Below are 26481 nucleotides of genomic sequence, written 5' to 3'. Positions count from 1 at the left end.
TCAAAATAAACCTTAACATTTTTTTAAATTAAAATTAAATTAAATTAAATTAAAAATATTTCCTAAATGCCTACTATGTGCCAGACACTGTTGTAGGCACTGGAAATACAGCTGTGAACACACACCAAGCTGTCCTCATCAAACTTACATTTTAGGCAGAGAAATCTACTAATAAGAATGAAAGAAAGAAAGAAAGGAAGGAAGGAAGGAAGGAAGGAAGGAAGAAAATACATACTGTGCTAAATAAAAATGCTATAGGTAAATAGGAAAGCAATGTAAGGATAACAGGGAAATCCAGGGACATAAGGAATTGCCGATTTGTGTTAGAGTGGCCAGGCAAGGCCTCACCGATTCAGTGACACAGAAACCCGAAAGAAAGGGAAAACTAGCCACCCTTCATAGGCCAGTGCAGCTCTTTCTGTCCGCGGGTCCTGTCCCCGTGGTTTAATAAAAAATCACCTTTTTGCACCAAAGACGTCTTCAAGAATTCTTTCTTGGCCATTAGCTCTGGACCACCCCACCATCACCCCAAGACCTCATCACTCACAACCCCAGTGCAGCTAGCTCTTTCTGCCTGTGGGTCCTGTCCCCATGCTTTAATAAAACCACCCTTTTCTTGGCCATCAGCTCTGAGCCCCAACACTCCAAACCACATCACCAGCACAGCTGGGTTCTTGGTGAAGTTTCTCTTCTTGATTTACAGATGAGCCCTTTTCTCATAGTGTGTTCAATGGTAAAGCATATAGTTTGAAGTGGTGCGGTTCAGAGCTGCTGGCCAAGAAAGAATTCTTGAGACATCTTTGGTGCGGAAAGGTGGTTTTATTAAAGCACCAGGATGGGACCCATGGGCAAAAAGAGCTACTCAGGGATTGTGAGGAGTGATTGATTATATACTTGGGATCTGCGGGGAGGTAAAGGCAAGGGAAGTTTCCACAAGGGCTTTCATATGCTAAAGAAGGCTCCGAGGATCTTGCAGGCCTCTGCTATTGTCAAGCCAAGGTTGTTTTTCCCTCTAGCAAGGGATTGACATTAGACACTTTCGAGTTCCAGGAAGAATGTCCTACTTTGTAGGCCTCAAGTATTTGTCAATGGGCTTCAGATTAGAAGGAAATTTAATTTTATCTACCGTTTCCTCCTGCTTCTGTTTCCCACATCAGTGGAGAGCAGAGAGTAGAAACATGATTTCTGGTATCTTTTTTTATAAAGGGACTAATCCCATTATGAGAGTTCTACTCTAATGGTCTAATTACCTCCCCAACCCTCATCTCCAAATATGATCGCATTAGGGATTAGAGTTTCAACATAAGAATTCTTTTGGGGGGGGGGGAGGTCACACAAATATTCAATCCATACATAGCACATTGCAAAGAGATACTGTTCATAAGAGAAGAAAGAATGGGTTGGAGAGGGGCAGTGGATTCTCTTCAGTTACAGACTAGAATTCCAAGTGACTCTCTGGTGTTTTCCAACCTCATGGAAGGAAGAGAATCTAAGCAGAAAGACAACAGGAGTGAGGGAAACTAACGGGGAAAAAGGAAATATACCAGGTGGATCCTGCAAGAAAATTTACAGGAGAGAAAATAAAAATATTTAGTAAAAGTATGAAAAAGATATACTCAGGGCGCCTGGGTGGCTCAGTCAGTTAAGCGTCTGACTTCAGCTCAGGTCACGATCTCACAGTCTGTGAGTTCAAGCCCCGCGTCAGGCTCTGTGCTGATAGCTCAGAGCCTGGAGACTGCTTCAGATTCTGTGTCTCCCTCTCTCTCTGCCCCTCCCCTGCTCATGCTCTGTCTCTCTCTGTCTAAAAAATAAATAAAAACACTAAAAAATTTAAAAAAAAAAGAAAAAGAAAAAGATATACTCTAATAAGAACCACAGAATTGCATCAAAATATTTCTTGCTTATAAAATTAAAAAGACAAAATTTTAATAATAATGCCTTATACTGATATGGGTATTGCAAGTGATGTACTCTTTGCTAATTAGAGCACAAATGTATGCAACTTGTCTACAAAAAAAAATCTGTAATAAGATTAAGTTTTGCAGATATTAACTATTTAGTCCTTTCTAGTTTATAGTCTTTTATTACTAAAAAATTACTCCAAAACTTAGCAATTTAAAACAGCAGTAAATAGGGGGTGCCTGGGTGGCTCCGTTGGTGGGGTACCACTTTTGAATGTGGCTCAACCATACAATTTAGTTCCTTTACCTTGTATGTCAGCAAAGGAGCAATGAGAAGACATCACAGTGTAAGAGAATTTATTTTGAGAGAGACAGAGAGGGCGCGTGAGCGGGGGCGGGGAGGGGGGGCAGAAAGAGAGAGAGAGAGAGAGAGAGAGAATCCCAAGTGGGCTCCCAGTGCAGAGCCTGATGTAGGGCTGAACCCACAGTGAGATGATGACCCCAGTGGAAATCAAGAGTCCAGTGCTTAACAGACTGAGCCACCGAGGTACCCCTCTCTTCCCTTTATACGAGCAGATAAACAGCTGTGCTCATTGCCTTAGAAGAAGCCTGTGAGTTGTTTTTTGGTTTTTGGTTTTTGGGGTTTTTTTTGTATTTCAAGAGCCCAAGATTAGTATGGACTTTACACATAGAGAAAAATGCTTGTTAGAAATCGCGGGAGAATGCAGAGTTCTCCCTACTCCAGACCCAAAAGGGCCGTGTAGACAGAAATAAGGCCCATCTCAGCAGCAAGCAGACAAGGTGATGACCCAGGTTACCAAAGAGCAGATGGGTCCTCAGCCTCTCCACTTTGCACCACATAAGCCACCCCACCCGCCTGGGAACTTAGACAACACCTGAGCAAAAGGAGATGGGGGTAAATTGTCTGAAACTCCATTCTGCCACCCCATCTGAATGGAGCTTGAAATAGGGAAAGTTGAACGACAGAAAAATAGGGAAGGCTACATTTATTGCACACCTCAGTTTGTGGATTGATACTCCGGATATTTGCTAAATGTTACTTAGTAGACGTTTATTAAATGAGCAGGAGAATGAATACATAAAACGTAAACATTTGTACAAGGTCCAGCCTCGCCCAGGGCAGATGCATTTTGATGAGGCAGTCACAGGCAAAGTGGACTAAGGGGCACGGAGGCTGGGCTTCCAGAACTGTGCCTGCTCCGATCACAGGCAAGGGGGTGGGGGCCGTGACAAACCCCTTCCTGCAGTAACCGGGCTATTTCCCTTGGGCTGCCGTCTAGGAGAAACGTAGGCTGGGCTTTATTCTCCTTAGGGTCCCAGTGGTGAGGGGCGCGCCTCCGCAAGAAAAAGGACCAGTCTCAGTTTCAGGAAACGTTAGTGAAGGCACTTAGCGTCGGCCTGAGAAGCAGGGAGCACCCCGCAGAGTTTAGCAGCTCAGGCTCCAGACTTTCCTCCAAAACCTAATTCCTCCGCTCAGCTCTAGACCCGCCCCTTCTGGGCCCGCCTCCTCGGGCCTGCACGATTGGCTCTTCCTCCATTTCCGGTTTCTGGAGCCCGGCGCTCTCGGCTTCCGGTGTTATGGCGGCTTGAGGTCTCGGCAGTCGGCGAGGCGGCTGCAGGCACCTCCCTGCGGAGCCGCTGGTCCGGCAGGCGGGGATGTGACCGCGGGCCCTGCCGGCCTGCCCCGGGCGTCGCCTCAGCTCCCGTGCCAGCGCCCTCCGTCCGCACCGATGGCGGGGTCCGGCTGCGCGTGGGGCGCGGAGCCGCCGCGGTTTCTGGAAGCCTTCGGGCGGCTGTGGCAGGTACAGAGCCGCCTGGGGAGCGGCTCCTCGGCCTCGGTGTATCGGGTGCGCTGCTGCGGCACTCCCGGCTCGCCCCCCGGCGCCCTCAAGCAGTTCTTACCGCCGGGAACCACCGGCGCTGCGGCCTCGGCCGCCGAGTATGGTTTCCGCAAAGAGAGGGCGGCGCTGGAGCAATTGCAGGGTCACAGGAACATCGGTAATTGCCGCCGCCTCCCTTCCCTTCTTGCCCAGGTCCCAGCCCGGTGGTACACCCCCTCTCTCAGCCTGGCGTTCCGTCTTCTGTCCTTAAGGCAGGAGGCGTGGGCCTGGCCCTCTCGTCCCCCGATCCTGGCCTTTTTCCCATCCCCCTTCACTCTGTCTGCAGGAGGGTGGAGTTGGTGGTCTGCCTAGCCCAGTGTCACGTAATAGATGCTCAGTTAAGTTCTGCTTTGCTTCGGGTCTCATCAGAAAATGCTGCACTTATCAGCATAGATCTATCTTTCCTAGTGAAAGGAGGCCCATCTTTGCTAGATGTCTCATGTCTTGTATGGAAATTTTTGAATCTTCGCATACCAGTGCAAGATGAGAAATACTTCTAGGGCTTGTGATAAATGCTGTTAACTCATACAGATGTTACCTGGTACATATTTAGCATGGATTTGGGAGAAATGACTCAGTATTAACATAGGATCCCTTATGGAAGTAGAGAATTAGGAACACGTTATACTTCGACCCTGGTAAGTCTATGTTGCATGATTTAGGTATTCAGAATATAAGATAGGTAAGATAGGTAATGATTACTGATGATCGATCTGTGAAAACAGCCTTGGCTGTCCTTACGTTAACAGAGTGTATATAGTTAGTTAGAGCTTTGGCTAATAAATAAATGTCTTACTTCCCGGCAAGCATAATCGATACGTAATTTGAAGAGTGACCTTCTCCATATTACCATTTTGGAGAAGAATTTCTTCACCACTAGTGTTGCCCCCCCCCCCTTTTTAAAGCTTGCTAGATGATGTATATAACCCTGGCATTTGAGAGGGAAATTTTTTTGCAGTTTTTGCAAGCTTAAGGACTTGTTGCGTCTTTGCAAGATTAGGTTAAGTTGTCATCTTGAAAGTCTTTTAAATCTCTTTTAAATGTTATTTGTTTATCCTGTTTTTAATATTTAGATTACTGAGTACTATATTGCGGTCAAATGCTTTCCCCTTGACCTGTACCCCCCAGAGTGCTGTTTTGGATCAAGAACCAATCTGCAATTTTGTTTTCACATGGTGTCACATCTGTCTTAAGAGTCCATAATATTTGGATTTTACTTTTAATCATTTTTGCTTGGTACCCTGAGTGCATATTCACCCATCACTGAATGCTTAGTGATACAGTTTGAATTAGTGTGCCGTCTTTAATATCTTTGAACACTAATGAGCTGTTGAAGATTTTCTCATTTTAAAATAATCCAGTTGCCAAAAAAAAATCTTATTTTGGGGAAAAAGAAATTACAGTGGAAGCTCGATTGCTCATCAGAGTTCTCCTTATCTAGGGTATCCCAAATTTGTTCTGCAGTTATCTGTGTTGCAACTTATTCTGAGTCTGGTTTTAAAAGCATTATAATTTGTTTCTTTTTTTTAGTGACTTTGTATGGAGTTTTTACAATCCATTTCTCTCCGAATGTGCCATCACGCTGTCTGTTGCTTGAACTCCTGGATGTCAGTGTTTCGGAATTGCTTTTATATTCCAGTCATCAGGGTTGTTCTATGTGGATGATACAGCATTGTGCCAGGGATGTTCTGGAGGCCCTTGCTTTTCTTCACCATGAGGGTTATGTCCATGCAGACCTCAAACCACGGAACATATTGTGGAGTGCAGAGAATGAATGTTTTAAACTCATTGACTTTGGACTTAGCTTCAAAGAAGGCAATCAGGTAAGAAATACTTTAATAATAGGAGTGCTTTGGTAGACACTTAGAGTATTTCTTTTTTCTTTTTTTTTTAAATTTTATTTAAGTTTATTTATTTTGAGAGAGTGCGGGGAGGGAGGGAGGAAGGGGTAAAGAGAGAGAGGGGGAGAGAGAGAGAATCGCAAGCAGGCTCTGCACTGTCAGTGCAGAGCCCCACACAGGGCTCGAATCCACGCCACCGTGAGATCGTGACCTGAGCTGAAACCGAGAGTCAGAAGCTTAACCAACTGAGCCAACCAGGCGCCCTGACTCTTAGAGATATTTCTAAAATACCGAAGTGGCTTGGGGTCACGCAAATAAAAAGAATTTCGTTGCCACCATGTGAAAAAAAGGACGTGTATTTGGGTTAGGTGGGGTAACGAACGGGTCATTACTATTACCGGCGTCCCCAGTGTTGGGGCTCGTGGCAGAACGCATGTGACAGTTCTGGCAGACCCTGCGTTCTCCACAGTTTGTCAGCTCTTTGCAGAGTGTCCTTATTTATCAGCAGTGCCCAACAGGCAAGAGATTATCTAAAGAAATGAGCGGCTGTGTGGAAAGCGTGCAGTTTGCCTGTGAGAACTGCTCGGTTAATGAACCAAACAACTAGGGTCGGCAAGGACTAAAAATTTGTTGGCATTCGGTTTGGCAGTGGTTTATTACACGTTTAGAGAAGTGAATACGTGGTCGAGATGGCGGGAGAGTGAACAGTCTTTTATCGGTCGCGACGCTCACTCTTCTTCTTCTTCAGGATGTGAAGTATATTCAGACAGACGGGTACCGGGCTCCAGAAGCAGAGCTGCAGAATTGCTTGGCCCAGGCCGGCCTGCAGAGTGACACGGAGTGCACCTCAGCCGTGGATCTCTGGAGCCTGGGAATCATTTTACTGGAAATGTTCTCAGGAATGAAACTGAAACATACAGTCAGATCTCAGGAATGGAAGGTAAACTGCACCAGTGCTTTCGTCCGGAATCCTTGATTCCAACTTAAGAGCACGCACTTTATAATGAGTCTCACCGGGGCCTCTCTTTACTTCGTCTCTCACGTCCTCCTCTCCCTGCGTTTTCGGTGCCTTAAGTGCTACTGTTTATTCTCATAGATACAGATGTGCTCGTGAATATTGCACGCCTGCTGATCTTAGCCTGGGGCCCGGTGCCTAGACTACCAGGAAAGTGCTCGATAAAATGAATACGTGCATTTTTCCAAAAAGGCAGAAGGGATTTCTGTTTAGTAATTTAGTTATATTACATCCTAAACTATTACTAATGCAACAGTACGTAAGTGAAATGATGTTTACGTAAAGGTTTATAGTTAATGCCTCATAGTATTTTAATGCACAGCCTTGCTGAATTTCCTCGCAGTTCTGTGTGGATCATCAGAGAGCATATTGGTCGTTCTTTTACAAATGACAGACTGGAGGCACAGACATATAAGCCACTTGGGGCAGATCGTGCACCTGGATGTTCAGACCTGGGCCCCTTCTTCTTCCTAGGCACAGTTTAGTGTTCTGAACGTGCTCAGTTCCACAGTGTTTTAGATTTACTTATGTTCCATATATGAACGATGCCGGTAAAGTGAGTGCTGCTTAGAGCATTGTTGTTGTGGGAACATGAGTTCTAAATTCCAAATCCTTGACATAAGAATGAACTTTATGTATGTTCGTAACTTAGGAATTAACTGTGTTTTCAAACGTACTGTGGGGCTGCAGTGTTGGGAGGGTATCATTCCCCTTTAGGCTAGAGGTTTGATAATAATACCATGTTTAGGAATCATTGGTTCTGATATTATGCAACAAGTGTTTTTTGAGTATCTTGTAATATATAGTTTGTGAATGGCTCTTGTACCACATAGGGTTTATTTCTTCTCAACCCCTAGTCTTCTATTTCCGGAAGTATCCCTGGAAGGAATGCTTTCATGGTCTCGCGGGTGTACCTAATGCTTACTTTTGGCAAAAAATGCTGCCATGCAAGTAAAACCAGAGTCATTGTGGCACGTTGGTACTTTCAGACAATCAAGAGGCTCAGCAGTCTTTGTTCGGTGCTATCCCAGATACAGATCAGTTCCTTGTGTTAGTTTTGACTGTCTTTGAGACTGTTAGGCTGTATCTGCTTGGTCCAGAGCTGATCAGAACTAGGTCACATTCAGGCATTTTGTATGCAAGTTGGAGGCATGATGTGCGTTAAAAAAATCCCGTGTTCACCCTTCCTAAATAAAAACAGTATTTTGTATTTTAATCACCTTCTGTGGAGGCAAAATTGCCAAACGAGTATGAGTCTGGGCTCTGAAGTCAAACTATTCGTATCTTGCCTCCGCTGCTTTCTAAGTTATTTAGGGTAACTGAACCACCGTGTACTTTCTGTAAATCGAGGATAATAATAGTATTTTTCTCACAGAAGTGTTGAGGTTAAAAAATAAATGATACCACTTCTTAGCATAGCATGTTGCCTGTAGTAAGTAATCAGAAAATTTTAGTGATAAGGATGTTATCAGGCCTTTTTACTCGTGTCTACACTTCCACCTTCTGAGAACTCATAACGTTCCCCTGGATTTAAACTATGAATATGGCAGATCCAGATTTTAAATACTACGTTGCTTTCTTTTCATAGTTTATTTGTATCTGAAAACCAGTTAAAGACTCCTCACTAAGACACTCCAGCCCAACTGTCACACATTCATTGTCTCGCTTTGTATTAAACTGTGTTCTTATGTGGTTGCTTTGGCATTTGTTCGTGTTTGTTCATCTAGTAAATATTCATAGAGAGTGCCAGGTACTATGCTGGTGCTGAGAATAGAGAAAAAAAGTTCCTCCTCTAGAAGCTCAGAGTTACGCACATTCAGGTGGTAAGCTCTCAGAAGTGTTTTCTGTTGCGTTTTACGTACCAAATAGTACAGTGCTGTGTGCCTGGTACTCAGTAAATACAGACTGAGCGGAATAACTAAAGGAAGACTTCTCTCTCTTTTTTTAGGCAAACAGTTCTGCTATTATCGATCACATATTTGCCAGTAAAGCCGTAGTGAATGCCGCAATTCCAGCCTATCACCTAAGAGACCTTATCAAAAGGTACGTTATGTGCACTTTAAAGTTCTTAAATGTGTACATGTACTGCATGAATGTGGGTTTTTTTTGCTTGTTTGCTTGTTCGCTTTTACTGACAGGATTTACACTTTTTCTGGTGATCGCGTAGAGGCTCTTTTCGGCAGCCGGACGTCGGTCCTCTTGTAGCTCTGCCAGTCCTGTATACTTGATGGAAAGTAGGTTTTTGTTTGTTTTTTGTTTCTTCTAGGGTCTTTTTGAAAGTAGGTTTTAAAAAAAAATTTTTTTTAACGTTTATTTATTTTTGAGACAGAGAGAGACAGAGCATGAACGGGGGAGGGTCAGAGAGAGAGAGGGGGACACAGAATCTGAAACAGGCTCCAGGCTCCGACCTGTCAGCACAGAGCCCGACGCGGGGCTCGAACTCACGGACTGTGAGATCATGACCTGAGCTGAAGTCGGACGCTCAACTGACTGAGCCACCTGGGCGCCCCTTGAAAGTAGGTTTTTAAAGAGAGTGTTTATTAAGTAAAGACTGAGTTTGCTTTTGGACCAAAACGCTTTTAAACCAAAAAGCGTTTAAAATAAGGTAGCTATGCATTATACTTTAAATAATTACCGTGGAAAACTGTGGGGACAGAAATAATGGTTTTGTTTCCTGAGTAGGTCCAAAACATTAGATATTTTAAAATAAGACATCATGTGTATTATCAGGTAGTTGGTTTTTCACGTTTCTCTCATTATGGGCCAGAAATGAACAAGATAATTACTGTGTTGCAAAAGAGTAGATCTTTTGATCAAGTCAGTATTCTTTCTTTGGAATATTAACCCTACCACCTTCCAAGTAGGTTTTGGGTTTTTGGTTGTTTTTTTTTTTTTTTTTTTTTTTTTTTTCAGCTTCTTATTTTGAAATAATTACAGATTCAAAGGAAGTTGCAAAAATGTTACAAAGAGGTCTGTGTACTCTTCACCCAGTTTCCCCCAGTGGTAACATCTTACATAACTGTAGGGCAATATCAAAACCAGGAAATTAACATTACAGTCCACAGAATTTACCCAGATAAGGACTTACAATTTTACTTGCACTTATTTGTGTGTGTGTGTGTGTGTGTGTGTGTGTGTATGTGTGTGTGTGTGTTTTACAAATTGGTTTTAAATAGCTGTTACTATCTGATTGGTATTAGATTTACAAGTTGCATTTTTCATAGAAAAGATGGCATTGTGAGACTGTGTAATAGGTTGTAACTTGGAAGTCAGATCAGATCATGTAAGTTCTGGTATTAACTTTGGGATTTTTTTCCCCTTGATTGTACAACAAGCAAATACTAAATTTGGAAGCTACAGAGAATTGTGATCAGCAAAATAAAAATTATAAACCTACTTTCTAGTGTTAGCACTTGGTATATTTCTTTTCGGTATTTTTCCACATATTTTGCTATGTACGCATGCAAATTATTTGAACCTTTTTTATTGTAGAATAAAACACAGATATTGAAAACAAATGTGTAACTTAATGAATCCTTAGGAATACTGTTGTATCTATCATTGAGGTCAAGAAATAGAACTTTGCTAGCTACCCGAGAAATCCTCTGTCCCCATTCTAATCTTAAACCCTTCTTCCTCCTTAAAAGCAGCCACTACCCTGACTATTATGGCAACTACTTCCTTGTTTTCATTATAGTATGCATCTTTAAACACTATGGTTTAGTGCTGCTCTTCTAAAAAAATCCTTTTTAAGTTTCTTTTAATCTGAAAGGTCCTTTTCCATTTCCTACCCCACTTTCTCCTTATTTACTTGTTGTTCCCTTATTTATTGGGTTGTTGGCTTGCTATAGCTGTCCACAGTCTGCATTTTGCTGACAGTGTTACCCTGGTATAGTTTAATGAATATCTGTTTATTTCTTGTAAATTGGTAGTTGTATCTAGAGGGTTGATTTTGGTGTGTGACGGTATTGTGTTTTTTCATTAAGGAGGCGCATAACGTAGCTATTAGAAACTGTTACCATTCAGTGCTCAGATCCATTACTTTCTTAGGGTTTGTAGAATGGTGATGTTCTTATTCTGTCCTTTGTGCTTCATTTGGTTAACCAAAGACAAAGTAAATGCTTGATTCTCTATTTACTGGTTTTCATAATGCGTTGATTCTCTGTCATCCTCCAAAGGGGATCATTCCCTTTTGAAAGTTCAAAGTATCATTATTTGGTAACTGCAACCCATTGCAGTTCTTATCCTAATTGAAGCTAAAATTGCCCATCTTTGATGAATGTCAGCATGTGTAAGTTGGATTTTGCAGACATTATTATCTTTTTTTTTTTTTTCAGTTTTTTAGAAATGTTTATATTTGGGAGATAGAGAGTGCGTGAGCAGGGGAAGGGCAGAGAGAGACGGAGACAGAATCTGATGCAGGCTGAAGGCTCTGAGCTGTCAGCACAGAGCCCGATGTGGGGCTCGAACTCATAAGCCGTGAGATCATGACCTAAGCCAAAGTTGGAAACTTAACCAACTGAGCCACTGAGGTGCCCCTGACCTTATTATCTTTTATAGCTTCCTTGCTATCTGGTGTAACAAGATGTTCCCAATTCATCTTATACATTTCCTGCCCCAGACCTGGAAATAGCCATTTCTCCGAGAAGCCTGATTTCTTTTAGTAGGAAGTAGTATTTTAAAACCACAATCTGCGTTTTGGGAATACTCATTGCTAGGGGTGCCTGGGAGATTCAGTTGGTTAAGCGTCCGACTTCTGCTTAGGTCATGATCTCGCAGTTCGTGAGTTCGAGTCCCGCATCTGGCTCTCTGCTGTCAGTGTAGAGCCCGCTTTGCGCTTGATCTTAGCCAAAAGGCCGAGAAACGATGCACAACCGGCTTTGGATCTTCTGTCCCCCTCTCTCTCTCCCTCTCCCTCTCCCTCTCTCTCAAAATAAGTAAATAAACATGAAAAGAAATTATGTGGGAATACTCGTTGCTACTGGGATGGTCATTGTTTCTAGGCCTTTTAAGTGGACAGAGTTCATATGAATATTCCCCATTCAAATTCAAGACCACAGAGTTTTTATATAACTTTTATTTCACATCTCTTTCTCTTTCTATGTCAGGAATTCTGGTTCTTAAGGACAAGGGGAATGTTAGAATATTTTATAATTGCTCATTTGTTTTATTCCACCTTATATTAAAACAGTCTCAGGATAATAATACTCTAGGAAGATTACTAAAAATGGTTATTTTTGCATATGCTTTTCCCATTCTTCCCCCATTTGAAAAATAGTTGTATCTGGGGGTGACTGGGTGGCTCAGTTGGTTAAGCGTCTGATTCTTGATTTTGGCTCAGGTCATGATCTCACGGTTCGTGTGCTCGAGCCCCGTGTCAGGGTCTGCGCTAATGGGCAGAGTCTGCTTGGGGATTCTCTGTCTCCCTCTCTGCTCCTCCCTCACTTGGGGGTGTGCGCTGTCTCTCAAAAAATAATAAATAATCGAAACATAATATTGTGTCCTAGGTATGTATCATGAGTTATTGAGCCACTTACTTGCAAACAGCATTCGTGTATTTTGTAGATGAATGCTCCAGGAAGCCATGCTGTCATAGTTAATGTTGCGGTGAACATTAGACCTTTAATTGTCTTCAGTGGTTCCGTTCTCTTAAGACTTGACGATAGTCACAAAGATCCCTGTCTGTGTGTTTAGCATGCTTCACGACGACCCAGGCAGAAGAATCCCTGCTGAGATGGCACTGTGCAGCCCCTTCTTTAGCATTCCTTTCGGTAAGCTGCCTGCGGCTTTGTTTCTTCCTTGGTCATTTGACGGTCAGACATCAGAACTCCCTTACGTTCTGTTCCCATGCTCCTTTGCCTAGTGTTCATCCATTCATTTGGGGGAGTTTACACTTAACCATGTTGTATGAACCTCAACAGCCCCTCATATTGAAGATCTGGTGATGCTTCCAACTCCAGTGCTAAGGCTACTGAATGTGCTAGATGATGATTATCTCGAGAATGAAGAGGAGTATGAAGGTAACTGCTTCCTAAATGACATTTTAATTTTTTTCGTATCTTTTTTAACTCCTTATAAAGCATATTTATTTGTTTATTTTGAGAGAGAGAGAGAGAGAGCGCGCATGAACGGGGGAGGAGCAGAGAGAGAGAATCCCCAGCAGGCTCTGCGCTCACAGAGCCTGATGCAGGGCTTGAACCCACGAACCATGAGATATAACCAGAGCCAAAATAAAGGGTCAGATGCCCAGCCGACTGAGCCCTCCAGGCACCCCTGCAGGAGACATTTATGTCAACAAATGCTTACAGTTTTGATAAATCGGAAAGTAGGCTAATGTACAGAGGCAGAGAGGAGAGGTACTTAACCCAGGTTGAGTGACCTGGGTATCTCTATGGAGGTGCTGGCTGAGCCTTGTTAGTAACTGGACTTGCTTGGCTAAGAGTTGAGGGATTGATGAGGAAATGGCAGAAAGGTGAGAGATGAGAGAAAACGTGGCATGTTCTGAGAATAACAAACTGTTTGGTGTGGTTGTATCTTAGGATGTTTATTGGGGAGCGGTCAATCAAGGCCGAAGAAATAGCCGGGAATACAGATCTATAACAAACTCATTTGCTGTGTTAAAGAATTTGGATTTTATCCCAGAGACAGTAACACTGGAATATGACACAAGAGAACCTATACCTCAGGGATAGAACAGTCCCTGGCTTATGAAATAAGTACTCAATAAATACTTGTGCTTGGTTGAATACAATAAAGAGCCATGAAAAAGTTAAAATAGGGGAGTGATATAGTCAGACTTCTGTTTTAGAAAGAGTGTTCTGGAAGCACAGTGGTGAATGGGCTCAAGCAGGACCCAATTTAAAAATACCAGTTGTTTCATAGTAAACGTTTTCTTTGTGGAAAATTAAAACCGTTACAGATAAAGCTAACTTGATCACACTGCACCTTTAAGGGTAAATTATTTTATGTCCCTGGGCTATATGTCATTATTTGACGAATGACACAAGCGTAATTTGTTTGAATCTGTAATAGTTGTGAGAATCTGCAGCCTCAGCTTTTCAGGATGCCTGTTAATCGGAAAGAATAGTCTTGCCTTCAACATTGTTTTAATCAGGTCATGATGCACCAGGGGCTCTAAATAATCTCTTGGTAATACCACTTACGTCCTTCGTGCCGATCTACTTACTGTCTTCAGCACCTACTTCCGTCTCCTAATTTTGTTTGTAAAACTCAGGCTTGGGCTTTCTTGAATATATCTTGGGCATATTACGCCTCCTCTTTTCTTTGTATTTTGTTGTATAACGCTTTATTCCTGCACGTAAATACATCGAGTGTTTACACGTTGCTATTAAATCTTAGTGTTTGAATTTTTTTTTTTTTTTTCAACGTTTATTTATTTTTGGGACAGAGAGAGACAGAGCATGAACGGGGGAGGGGCCGAGAGAGAGGGAGACACAGAATCGGAAACAGGCTCCAGGCTACGAGCCATCAGCCCAGAGCCTGACGCGGGGCTCGAACTCACGGACCATGAGATCGTGACCTGGCTGAAGTCGGACGCTTAACCGACTGCGCCACCCAGGCGCCCCTAAATCTTAGTGTTTAAGAATCTCATGAACTAAAGTGTCACAGACAACATAGTAGCATTAAATACCTTTGTTAGCTCTGATTAGTAAGGTCGTCATCAGGAACGCTCACTAGTGTTAGATAAATTTGCTTAGCTAGAAATCCTATGTATTGGGACAACTGTCTTGGAATCTGGGTGGGGGTGGGACAGGACGTTGGATTTAAACCTTCCCCTTTAGACCAAAATAAATTCCAAATCAGGATTAAGATCGAGATTCCAAATCAAGAGAGTAAAGGGAAAAATTATTTAACTTAATAGCTCTTAACACAGAGCTCTTACAAGTCGGCCCAGTAAATAGTGGGTAAAGGATATAGTTGGATACTATAGTAGAGGGTATGTGAGTCGGTCTCCTATATTTCATTCTCATCTACTGAAATGCTCATTAAAACCACACAGTGAGGGCACCTGGGCGGCTCAGTCAGTAAGCTTCTGATTTCGACTCAGGTCATGATCTCACGGTTTGTGAGTTTGAGCCCCACATCGGGCTCCATGCTGCCGGTGTGGAGCCTGCTTGGGATTCTCTGTCTCTCTGTCTCTCTTTCTGTCTGCCTCTCTGTCTGCTCCTTCCCTGTTTGTTCACTCTCTCTCTCAAAATGAACTTCAAAAAAAAAAAAAAAAGGCAAGATTGGAATTTTTTACTTAGAAAAAAAGCATATATGATCATATTTGCTTGTATAAGCTTAATAATATTTAGGGAAGGATACAGAAGAAACTGATAATTTTTGTTGTCTTCAGGAAGGGGAAGAAAAAAGCAATTGGAAAAGTGGGATGTATTAAATGCTTTGAGTTTATATTATCCTTAAGCTTAATTTTAGAAGGTGTAGAAAATGATCTCATTACTTAGATATGGATTCCTGAATTCTTTGATGATTTAAAGTTTTTAAATAATGAGTGCTTAGTAATTCAGCAATGTGGTTACTGTAATGTGTTTTCATAATCAGATGTTGTAGAAGATGTAAAAGAGGAGTGTCAAAAATATGGACCAGTGGTCTCTCTCCTTGTTCCAAAGGAAAATCCTGGCAGGGGACAAGTAAGTGGACATTTTCATAATTTCAGAATTACTCAGAGATTACTAAAATTCTGAACAAATGTTGTTTAGTTCTGTCGAAAGATGTACCCAGAAACGTTTACTAGAAATTATGAGTTTTGCATTACGGATGTTCTTATTTTCTTATACTTTTTGCTTTTTTCCAAAGGTTCTGCACTAGGCGTGCATTTTTTTTTTAATCAGTTACAACTTTTCTCTTCAAAAGTATAAAATCTACTTTTGAGCCGTCGTGAGCACCAGTGACACGAGCTGTACCATAGGCTAATTTAGGTCACGGTCAGCTACAGAAATACCCTGGCCTACTTCGTTCCGATTAGGTAGGGTGAGGAAACCATTTAGGTTAGGGTCTCATTATAATGGAATTATTGGTGCCAATTTAAAGAAGGAAAGTTCACCGCCCGAGAATCTTGAAACCTGAGTTCCAGTCTCCGTGTGACCAGCTTTGTGAAGATGATCCTTAGTTTTTTCATCTATGAAATGTACAGGCTAAAACTACGATTCAGAAATTTTTGACTAAGATTATTAGAGAAGCCTTTTGAAGATCTTTCTTCTGCCTGTAGTATTTCTGCTTTTCTGGAACAGAGGATTATTTCATTCAGGGTTTCTCAGCCTCGTCACGTGCACTATAGGTATTTAGCAGCGTCCCAACCCTCTACCCGACAGATGCCTTCCTCCCACCCCCCTTTGCAGCTGTGGCAGTCAGAAGTGTCTCAGCACTGCCGCATGTCCTCTGCTGGGTGAAGTCACCTCTGGTTGTGGATTTTTTTTTTAATTTCTTTTTTAATGTTTTTACTTATCTTTGAGAGAGAGAGACCGAGTGCGAGCACGGGAGGGGCAGAGAGAGAGAGGGAGACACAGAATCCGAAGGAGGCTCCAGGCTCTGAGCTGTCAGCACAGAGCCCGACGTGGGGCTCGAACTCATGAACCGTGAGATCATGACCTGAGCCTAAGTCGGATGCTTAACCGACTGAGCCACCCAGGCGCTCCTGGATTATTATTTTTATGTTTTGGTTCAATATTCTATGAAAATTCTTGGCAACTGAAAAAAGAAATGAAAGACATTTCGCTCTGATCTTAGTGAAAAATCATTGCCAAGGTAGTAGTAACAACATTTATCTCTTTCAGGGTCAGGAGCATACTAAATGCATCATTGCTGTTTGTTTAGTCAAGGAGTATTTATTGAGCACGTATTATTATGTTCTAGGCCGGGGGATACAATAGTGACACAACCAGACACAAGGATATGTAGCAATAAGTGCTGTGGAGAAAAGGTCTAAGGAGAAGAGGTTAAAGGAGTGCTGTGTGTGTGTGTGTGTGTGTGTGTGTGTGTGTGTGTGTGTGTCGGGGGGTGCAGTTTTCTGTTGGGTGGTAGGGAGGGGCAAGCTGAAGTTACATTTGAGTTCAAAGACAAAGGGATGAGGAAAAGAGTTCCAGATAGAGGGAACAGCAAGTTTCAAGGCCCTGAACTTGCCTGGCAGGTTTGAGGAGGTTGGTGTAGCTCCAGCAGAGAGAGAAAGAGGGGGCATTACAGCACGTCTGCCTTAATGGAGGGGCAGATCAGGGGCAGTGAGCCTTGTGGGACTCCAGACACCTTTACTCTAAACCAGCGGGGAAGGTCTTTGGAGGTTTTGAATTAAGGGCTAACATGATCTGACCTGACATGAACCTCAGCAGTCAGTATGAGATGGAAGGCACAGAATAGAGAAACAGGAGGAATGTTTTTGGGTAAGAAGTATCCAGCCTTCAGATGATACGGAAAAACAGATCTTCGTCAGCGAGAGGAAATATGCTGTGTTAACAAGCTCTCACTGACATTTAGAGGAGAATGAAAACAGCCGATAGACTCGTGGAATCTCGGGTGGAACTTCTGTAGGTTATTGATACGTCTGTTACCTGGTTGGCAAAATCAGTCTTCATTCAAATAATCGATTCAAACTAACAATACTGTTTGTTTTTTTAAAGAATGTTATAAAAGTCACTAAAATCTAAACTATGGAATGCGTCTTGTAATTAGAAAGAGTAGTCAAGATTAAATTGATATAATTATTTAATTTCATAGTAAATTATAAAAATGTTTTTCCTCTTTAGTTTGAAATGTTGCAATGTATAAAACTGGAGGTCGGTTATCTGTGAAGCCAGGAGCATCACAGAGAGCACGGCTCTCCTTCTGGAAGTGCACGTCTGCTCACTGAACGCTGGCGTGTGGACTTGGAAGTTACTGAGAATCAGGTTAAAAAAAATCAGAAAGAGCTGCATTGTCATTGGACGTCATCTTTTAACTTTCTTTTGTGTTCAATGAAAAGGCCTATGTCACTAGAGCTAACTGGTGCTCGGGTGCCTGGGTGGCTCATTAAGTGTCTGACTCTTGGTTTCGGCTCAGGTTATGATCTCATGGCTTCGTGAGTTCGAGCCCCACAGTGGGCTCTGTGCCGACAGCATGGAGCCTGCTTGGGTGTCTGTCTGTCTGTCTGTCTGTCTCTCACAAGTAAAATAAACATAAAAAATTGGGGGGGGGGGAGTGAGCAGTCACAGGCTGGGCATAGTTTGTTTACCCATGGAGGAAGATTCAGTTCAAAAGTACTATATTTGGAATTGTCTCTTTTCATGCCCTGGAGGTTTCTATACCCTTCCGAAGCAACTTTGTCAAGTGGAAAGGGGAAATGGAAAAGGAGAATCTGCCTTGAACTTCTTGGTGGGTCCAATTTTAGGAGCAGGTATAAGAGAATGCTGAGACTCTGGAAATTGATTTCCTCCAGATGGCCTATTTTTGGTTTCCCTTTGAGAGTCTGAGTGTCTAGGATGCTGGCACCCCAGTTTGAAGACTGTTGACTTCACAAATGAGCGAGTAACTGAGGAGGATGAGGCTGTTCTTTTTCTGGTTCGCAAATTCATGGGTAATTGAGGACATGTCATTTCAAATTATTTCGTCTCCCAGTAACTTTTACTTTGGATCATCAAAAAGAACGTAAGTTATTAGGCTGTATCCTCTACCTGTCTCAGGAAATCTGAGGCTCTGGAAAAGGAAATTACCTAGTTTTAAACTCTTCCTTATTGTAGTCACGGTTCCTACGAGTCTTGTAGGTATCGTGACCAGGTTTTCCTCCCGCCGCTTCTGAACGCGTAGGTTGTCTTTGAGACGCCGCGGGAGCACACCTGGTCTCTGGGCTGTTCGGCCCTCTCTTTGGCCTCTGAACGTGGCAAACGGATGTACACTTTTCACCCAACTTGTCTTCTGTGGATTTTTCCGAATGGAACTGAGTCAGGGAAATATTCTAAACCGTGCTCAAAAATGTGGTCTGTGGACCAGCAGCATTGGCATCACCTGGGAGTCTCTTTGTTTAAAGTTTATTTTATGTATTTATTTTTAAGATTTTTTTTAAGTGTTTTGAGAGAGAGAGAGAGAGAGAGAGTGACAGTGATCAAGTAGGGGAACGGCAGAGAGCAATGGAGACAGAAACCAAAGCAGGCTCCAGCCTCTGCGCTCTCAGCATAGAGCCCGATGTGGGGCTCAAATTCACGGGGCATGAGATCATGACCTGTCAGATGCTTAACCAACGGAGCCACCCAGGCGCCCCTTTATTTATTTATTTTGAGAGAGAGTGCATGGGGGAGGGGCAGAGAGAGGGGGAGAGAGAGAGAGGATCCCAAGCAGGAGCTGCACTGTCAGTACAGAGCCCAGTGTGGGGCTTGAACTCACAAAAACCTGAACTGAGCTGAAATCAAGAGTTGGATGCTTAACCCACTGAGCCACCCAGGCGCCCCTGGGAGTCTGTTGTAGAGACTCAGGCCCACCTTAGAGCTCCAGAAACCACATCTGCGTTGTAACAAGGTGTGATCCCTATGTGTGCCCTAAATGATCCGTGCGTGTTCCCTAGAGTTGAAGAAGCCCTGTTGTAAAGCAGTCTTGATGGGAATGAAGCCACTTTTCTGTGTCCTCTTACAGGTCTTTGTGGAGTATGCCAATGCCGGTGATTCCAAAGCTGCTCAGAAATTACTGACTGGAAGGATGTTTGATGGGAAGTTCGTTGTGGCCACATTCTACCCGCTGAGTGCCTACAAGAGGGGATATCTGTACCAAACTTTGCTTTAATCAGTAACCTGAGGACTCTTTCCTGTTTCTCCTCCATTTCCTGGGTTATTGTATTCTACATCTGAATGCAGAAGTACCCCCTTACCACTTTAAGGGAATACTTTGTACATTTATTTAATCCTACTAACGTGCTCAAGCAATGACTGCCTTGCAAACATTTGGCACTGAGTAGGACAAGACCTCTCAGCTATACATTGAGGGGTTTTAGAGCATCCATATGGGCAACCTTTTGTTTTGTGCAGTAGGCCAAGTGCTGCTCTTCAGTGTGTAACCTGAAAAGATACTAATTATTTCACATGATCATGAAGCAAGGATGAATAATATCATGTCATAGTGAACATTAACAAGTTTGTTAGAGTCGGTGACATCACTTCCAGATTATTCCTTTATGTTGTCAGGTGGTTCTTCCTTATCACTGATACCCATAGCTGGCACTGGATGTTCCCAGTAATTGTTAAGTGATTGTCCAGCAGCAATTACCTACTGTGTTCTTAACACTGAGTTACGAATTTTTTTAAAGGAGTACTGTAGTCCTGAATATTCCTTTAAAGAAACTGCAGTGAGCCTATCTACTTTTTTTTTTTTTTTTTTTTAATTAAGGCTTTTAAAATAGAAAGCTGATGCTTGATCTTGCACAATTTTTATGTCTAGTTTGTATGTTTGAGTGAGTGTGCGGGAATGAAAGACTAGAGGAGATTTGAGTCGGCGTGCTTTCTAGCGTGAGTCTTGTGAGCTCATACAGTCTGTACCTGTCTCTTTCCTAGCTGTTTCATGTCTGTAAGACTTAGGATATATGTTTTTTGAGAGTTGGTCTCATGGAATGTAAATGAGAAAATAGTTCATTCCTGAGAGGCTCAGAACAAATGAGTCTAGACTGGGTTAAACTGAAACTCTTAAATTGGTTGGAACGAAGCAAAAGTTTTGCTACGCGTATCTTGCCCCATCCTCCAGGCTCCTTTAGAACCTGTATTAGCTCATCTTTTCTGTACTGAATCTCCTGTGATCATTGTAAGATTTCTCAAGATCGAGTTCTGTTTACTATGATGGAAATTGAAGTGGGTCAAAAAGAAAGAATTAGATGTTCAGTGAAGGGAAAGGGAAAGAAAAAAACTAGGCAAAGAGAAAGTGGATAATCCGGGATTCTTGTTTTCCTTCCTCTCTTTCTCTGCCATCGCCCTCCCTTTACTACTTTTCCTTTTCCCCATTCTTTGCCTGCCTTCATGGTCGAAGAAAAGCCAGAGGGGTGGCATCCCAGACCGTCTGGCTTCTGACTGCAGGGAAGTTAGGAAAGGTGTAGCTCTAATAAGATGGAGGGAGAAAGGAAGAAAAACTCATCAAGAATTCATGAAAGGATTTACAGCAATCCATTGTGTCCCTGAGCACAGGATGCTTGTGCGCACGCATTCGTGGACATGGGTTGATTACATGGTTTTAGGAGTGGTAATCATGGATTCCTCCCACGTTATGGTAGGTTGACTTTAAAGGTTTAAAACTTGGGAAACCTTTTTAAAGCACTGATTATACAAAAAAAAAAAAAAAAAAAAAAGGATACAGGCTATGAATTTTTTTCTTGTTTCCTTATCTAAATGAAATTAAAAATGTTTTTTCCTAAGGAAAAAGCCTTTCATATCTTTCCCTGCTGGAAGCCGCTTCGTACAGTCTGTGTGTGTTAACGAGAGCCCAGCTAAGAATTTACATTTTAGAGGATGGATTCTTTTACCCTATTCAAACACTTGCTATTTGACATTTGAGTTATTTACAGTTACCATAATTATTCAGGACTCTCCCTTAATGTTTATTATGAAGCCGAATTTGGTATAAAGAGGCGGATTTATGAATTGCCTGAAGGCCTTGTGGCATCGTCCCCAAGGGAAGATTAAATCGTAAGTGCCCTTAGAAGGAAGATGTGTTGTTTTTCATTCTGGCCGTCTCAGAAATTGATTAGCTGGTTTGTTTTCAAATACAAGTTCAAGAGAGTATAACCAGTACTCTGGAAACGTAAACTTTCCTAAAACATAAATGTTTATGTGGGTAGCAGCTTCCATGGTGATTAAAAACGCCAGGTCCTTCTGTGCATACCGATGAACATGGAATACAAGTGAGTTCTTTTAAGAGCAGGCATCCCAGGTCGGCACCTGTACCTTTCTCATCCGCCTCCACCCCCACAGAGAAGAAACCCTCACAAATAAACTGCAGGGAGGCTTCTAAGCTTAGTGATGCCACGTGCTGCTAGCGTCGTGATGCTGAATGTCACGGCATTCTTCGTCTTCTTATTGCCGATATATTCATACCTATATGTAGTGTTTGACACTGTAGAATTTTATTACAGAAGATCCTAACTAGATTTTCAGGGGGCCAAGGGACTAATTGATGAGCCTGAGTACCGTGCATTGAATTAAATATTTTATATTAAAGCCACCAAATTGAAAAAAGATGCCTCCTGTGATGTAAATTGTGATTTTATAGCTTTTAGCCCATTACTACCAAAGATGACGTTTGCAGATTCTCCCTCCCTCCCCCGATACTGTAAGAAGTTTAATCTTCCTGTCTTTCTCAAACCTGAACCAAATATTATCAAAAGATGCGATTTTTATGATTCTTTTAGGGTGAAATATATACACACATTTTGATTCCTCGAAGTTATTAAAAACCTAGGAATTTTCTTTTTGAGAGGTAGGGTAAAGAGGTGCGGCTTTTTGTCACTTAAACCTTACTCTTTCGGACAAATTTTATCTCAGGTAGTTTTTCTTTCCCTAAGTTAGTGTCTCTGCTTCCTTCCCTCTTGCCTTGCTGGTTCCTCATTCTGTGGTATCGTCACGATACACTCTTGGCCCAGAAAAGACATATAAACTGATTATTCTGGAGGAAATCTTTGGTCCTTTGGAAACATTTGGGGGAGGTGGCCAGCTAGCCACTTTGAAAACTTGAATGCTCTCTTTCTAGGAGAGCAGGTGGAGTCAGACACACCTCGTTAAAAGATAATTGGCTGCATTTTAAAGTTGCCCTCTTGCAGTAAGAGATTGCCCTTATTGCCACCGGATGTCTCCCCTTTTTTGTGGCCATCCGTGTAGCAACTCTGTAGAGACATTCCCTCTCTGTTCCGCCTTGAGCCCAAACTGGCTGCTTTTAGAACAAAAACCGTAAAATACAGGTTTTCTCCTCCTTTCCCTTGTTTTCACTGAGACAAGTATTGCCTTCCTTTTGGTACTCCAGCTGCTAAAGCGTGCAGAGATATGTTAAATTAACCTTTAAAGGAAAAAAATATCCTTGAATTCTTAACTTGCCTTCTAGATTCATGTTCCTTCTACTGATACTTTAACCTCTGAGCAGATTTGTGATAGGGAGTGCTGGCTGCCAGAAACCGTGCTGCCAGGTGGAGGAAGTCGAAGAGAGACTGTGGCCATAAGGTTTGTTTCGGTTTTGTCACGCTGGGCTTACCCCCTGCTCAGGGCATCAGTTACCCTTCTGGAATAACCGAAACAGTCCTGGCACTCTGGTGCTGCCTCCTGGCTCCTTTGGGTGTGTTCATCAGATGCAGGGAACTCCCATTTTGTCGTCATTTTCTTCTCAGGTCTTGTGTTCTGACTTTATTAGGCGTATCTTACATCATTTCTACCGTCCGTTTTCCTCCGCAGCATGACATTTCAGTTGGTGTAATTTATTATGAAAATCAGCGCCAGAGGAACTGATGGTAATTACAATAACATAGTTACTGGGTGAGGGCGTGGGAGAGACACTCTCACTGTGTGCTTCCCCTAGAGTTTTATGCAAGGGTCCATGCTAGGTGGCTTTATTCAGATTAGGGTACGGATGGAATCGTATCACGACTAAATTTTAGTCTGGTGGGTGTGTAGACAAAGAATTAAGCAAGTGCCTTGTGTTTCCTGGAAAATATTAAAACTCATTTGGGTGAAAGCTCCCAGATGATGCTAATTTCTTGCACCTCTGCCTTTTCCTTGGAAGAACTTTTGGATGGAGTCACATAGTATAAAAGTCCAGAATGTCCTTGGTTTACCTTTTTATGTATGTGTGAAACTATTCGTATTTGATTTTTCCCCCCAATATTGCATATGATGGAAAGCCAGAGTTAGCTGGCAGAATGTAATTCTTCCTGGGACCTCGTTCCATTTTTAACGCTAGGTTCCTTCTTCAAATCCTACTGCTCTCGCTCTCTGATAGAATTAATTTCCTGGCAGGTATGGTCACACGCCGACCAGCTTTTGGTCATGATTAGCTCAAAGGAATTTCCATTTCTTCTTCAGGTGCTCAGTAAGGCACCTTTACTTGAGATGGTAGTCTTTCCAAGTGAGTGTTACTAGTAAGCTTTCACCGTGAGTGGGAAGATGTTGAGTCTCTATAACGTGGAACTCTTCTGAACCTCTTGTGGTATATTTGGATAAGTTACATTTTCTTAGTTACAGGGGAACATGCATATTTCCATTTTCAGAGTATCCAGAAATTTGAAGAATTTGTTTTGTCTAAGGTTAGCTGCTTCTCCGCCTGATCCTGCGGGACGTTGTGTTTTGTTCCCTTAGCCACCTCTCCCACCTCAGTGTTTTCCACTGTTGTTTTTAATTGTAGGATGATCAGTAGATTGACACAGTGGCATGTAATCAACAGGCACTGTGGATATTTAAGAAGGAGATAAACAGTTGTAACTATTTTTGCTGCAGTTTTATAGGAGAAATGGGCTATAAAAGAAATATCTATAAACCAGAGAGCATTTAGGAAATTGTATATTTTATAGGTGGTAATTAAGGTGATCTTCAGGATATAAGATAGAGAGTTTATGCAACTTTTGTTTTCCTGATGGAAAGTTTTTATTCATCTTCCTATATACAGCTCAGCACTTTCGTTGTCCCTTATATTGCTTATGAGGATTAATGTTTTAAATTCGCTGTGTTTGTGCTTTTCAGAGAGTTGTCGTAATCATGCGGTTACGTTTATATCCCCGTAAATGCTGGGATTCGTGGGAAACTGATCAGATGACTGCCCGGGTGTTATTTCCTATTCAACAGAGTAACTTCCACAGTACCCTAAAGGAAACTGGTGTGTGTTTTATGACCTAGGTTCCCAGTACTTTCATTTAGAGGCAAAGAGAAGCATTCTATCTTACTTGCCTTACCCGACCATTAATCCTTGTTGTGCAGAAGAGAGCTTATTTTGTTAGACTCTCTCGACTGTCGGCAAGAGAATTATATCTAGTCACTGTCTCCCAGTTTGCAGCTGCCTTCCCTTCCAGGCTCCCCTCTTACTGGTACTCACAAAGTCAGGACTGTGTTAAAAGCAGACGTGGTGAGGTGTTGTAAATCATGCGAATGGACGCAGAATCTCTTCGGTTATTGGAATTCTGTATCGCTGTGTGATTTTGTTAGCGTGGGTTGTCAGAAATCTGCCAAATTTAAGAGTCAGGAAGAGAAAGAAAAGGAATAAAAGAGGTGAGGGGAGGAAAATGGCTTCCTTACTGGTATTAGTAATCTCCCATATAGCTTATGATCTAAAAGCGATCATTTATTTTGAAAAATCCAGGTGTGGTGCTTGTAGCATAGAATAGAACATTGCCTTTCCTACACATTCCTCATCGTTGTCTCCCCAGAAAATTATTTTTAGAGTTTATAAACCCAGATTAAATATCCATATTCAGTTTGGCTTAATTTTTAAAAACAAATATTTAAACTCCAGTTTTTGTGTTTTTGATATACATCAACAGTCGTGCAGATCAAGGATCGGAAAGGAACCGGGGATTAAGCATCTCTACATTTCCCTTTGCACATTGGGTACAGGGGGTATTAGTATGCACCAGCCGCAACGTTCTAGCACCTTATGGAAGGAAGTAAGTCATGATTATTTATTATAATTAAAAAAAAAAGTTAAGCTGCATCTCTGTAGAATACTTACTCTGCAGAGTGAAGCTGTTCTGTCTTTTCCAGCAGGATTGACTCTTTCACTCTTAAGTCTTTATTGAGAAAATCTTAAATGGTTTAACATTCCTTTATATCCTCTTACCAGTGTCAAATGTGGGGCAGAAGGGATATTTTTTCCCAAAAAGGGCTCCGTCTTTGTTACCCATTGGTCACTCTTCGAAATCCAATCACGATCAATAGATTTTAACAGTTGATGGCTTCCTCTATCGGCACTGGAGTGGTTGGTTGTGAAGGTTATCATCTGCTACTCTTTTCCCTCAGAAATCTGCACTTGCCGTGTTTTGGATAAGAAGGTTTGGTGGGACAGAATGTGAAAGATCACTCAAACCAAAGCCAGTTCAAAGGAGTATTCTCTCCTGTTGGTTTACCTCCACCTCGGATCTACAAGGATATTACAGTACACAGTGAACAGTCTGTTAACATTTCTACCAGGTTTTCAGTAGCATATCGGTCTTGGCATTTCTTGGCACTGTGGTTCCCTGTCCTTGGTGATGTCTTATTATTTGTGAGTTTTTGTTGGTTGGGTTTTGTTTTTGGGTTTTTTTTTTGTTTTTTTTTTTTTAATAACTAAACGGGACTATAAATGTAGATGTGTATCAGTACCAAGAAGTCCTTTTCTGAAATCCCTAAATTCCTGATTCCTACTCAAGTCTTTTAAACTTGTTTTTTCTTGCTGAGTAGCAAAGAACTTTTATTTTTCACTTTCCTATATACCTAAAAAGTATGGACACTGCGTTTCAATGGACCGTGTTGCGTACAGTTTTTTGCCGAAAACTTTTTCTGTAAACACAATTGCCTTGTTCAGTTTTGTTGTAAACTGACTTACCGTAAGATGCACTGTTGATATGCTTTCTGATGTGTGTTTGATAAGGGTGATAAAATAAAGCTTAAAAATAAAGGAGTTGTGTTTTCATTTCAACCATTCCTGCATTTAGTGTAAATAGTCCAGTTTAGATAATAGGTAAATACGCTTATTTGGGGGTTTCATTTTTACTAGGAGCTACCATTGAGAAATTGCCATGTAGCCTCAACCATTTCTGAGGAAGATGGTTTTTCACTTACAGAAGTAGCGTGACGGTGCTGAAATGTAACTTTTCATTTTGGAATACATGTTCTTGATACCGTAGAAACAGGCTT

At 42.0% G+C, this 26481-nt stretch overlaps 1 protein-coding gene across 1 annotated transcript; it reads left to right on the top strand.

The window, feature by feature from the left end:
* The first annotated feature begins 3489 nt into the window (after positions 1 to 3489).
* UHMK1 (U2AF homology motif kinase 1) lies at positions 3490 to 26242 on the top strand. The gene is made up of 8 exons (XM_030301861.1): positions 3490 to 3920; positions 5333 to 5625; positions 6392 to 6583; positions 8607 to 8701; positions 12353 to 12429; positions 12580 to 12678; positions 15224 to 15312; positions 19274 to 26242. Exons 1-8 carry the CDS (start codon positions 3653 to 3655, stop codon positions 19418 to 19420), a joined length of 1260 nt encoding a protein of 419 aa, XP_030157721.1. The 5' UTR covers positions 3490 to 3652; the 3' UTR covers positions 19421 to 26242.
* The last annotated feature ends 239 nt before the right edge of the window (positions 26243 to 26481 follow it).

The sequence above is a fragment of the Lynx canadensis genome, chromosome F1, assembly GCF_007474595.2.
Source record: "Lynx canadensis isolate LIC74 chromosome F1, mLynCan4.pri.v2, whole genome shotgun sequence".
Taxonomy (NCBI): domain Eukaryota; kingdom Metazoa; phylum Chordata; class Mammalia; order Carnivora; family Felidae; genus Lynx; species Lynx canadensis.
The sequence above is the reverse complement of the archived record's forward strand: the minus strand, read 5'-3'. Positions and strand labels throughout refer to the sequence as shown.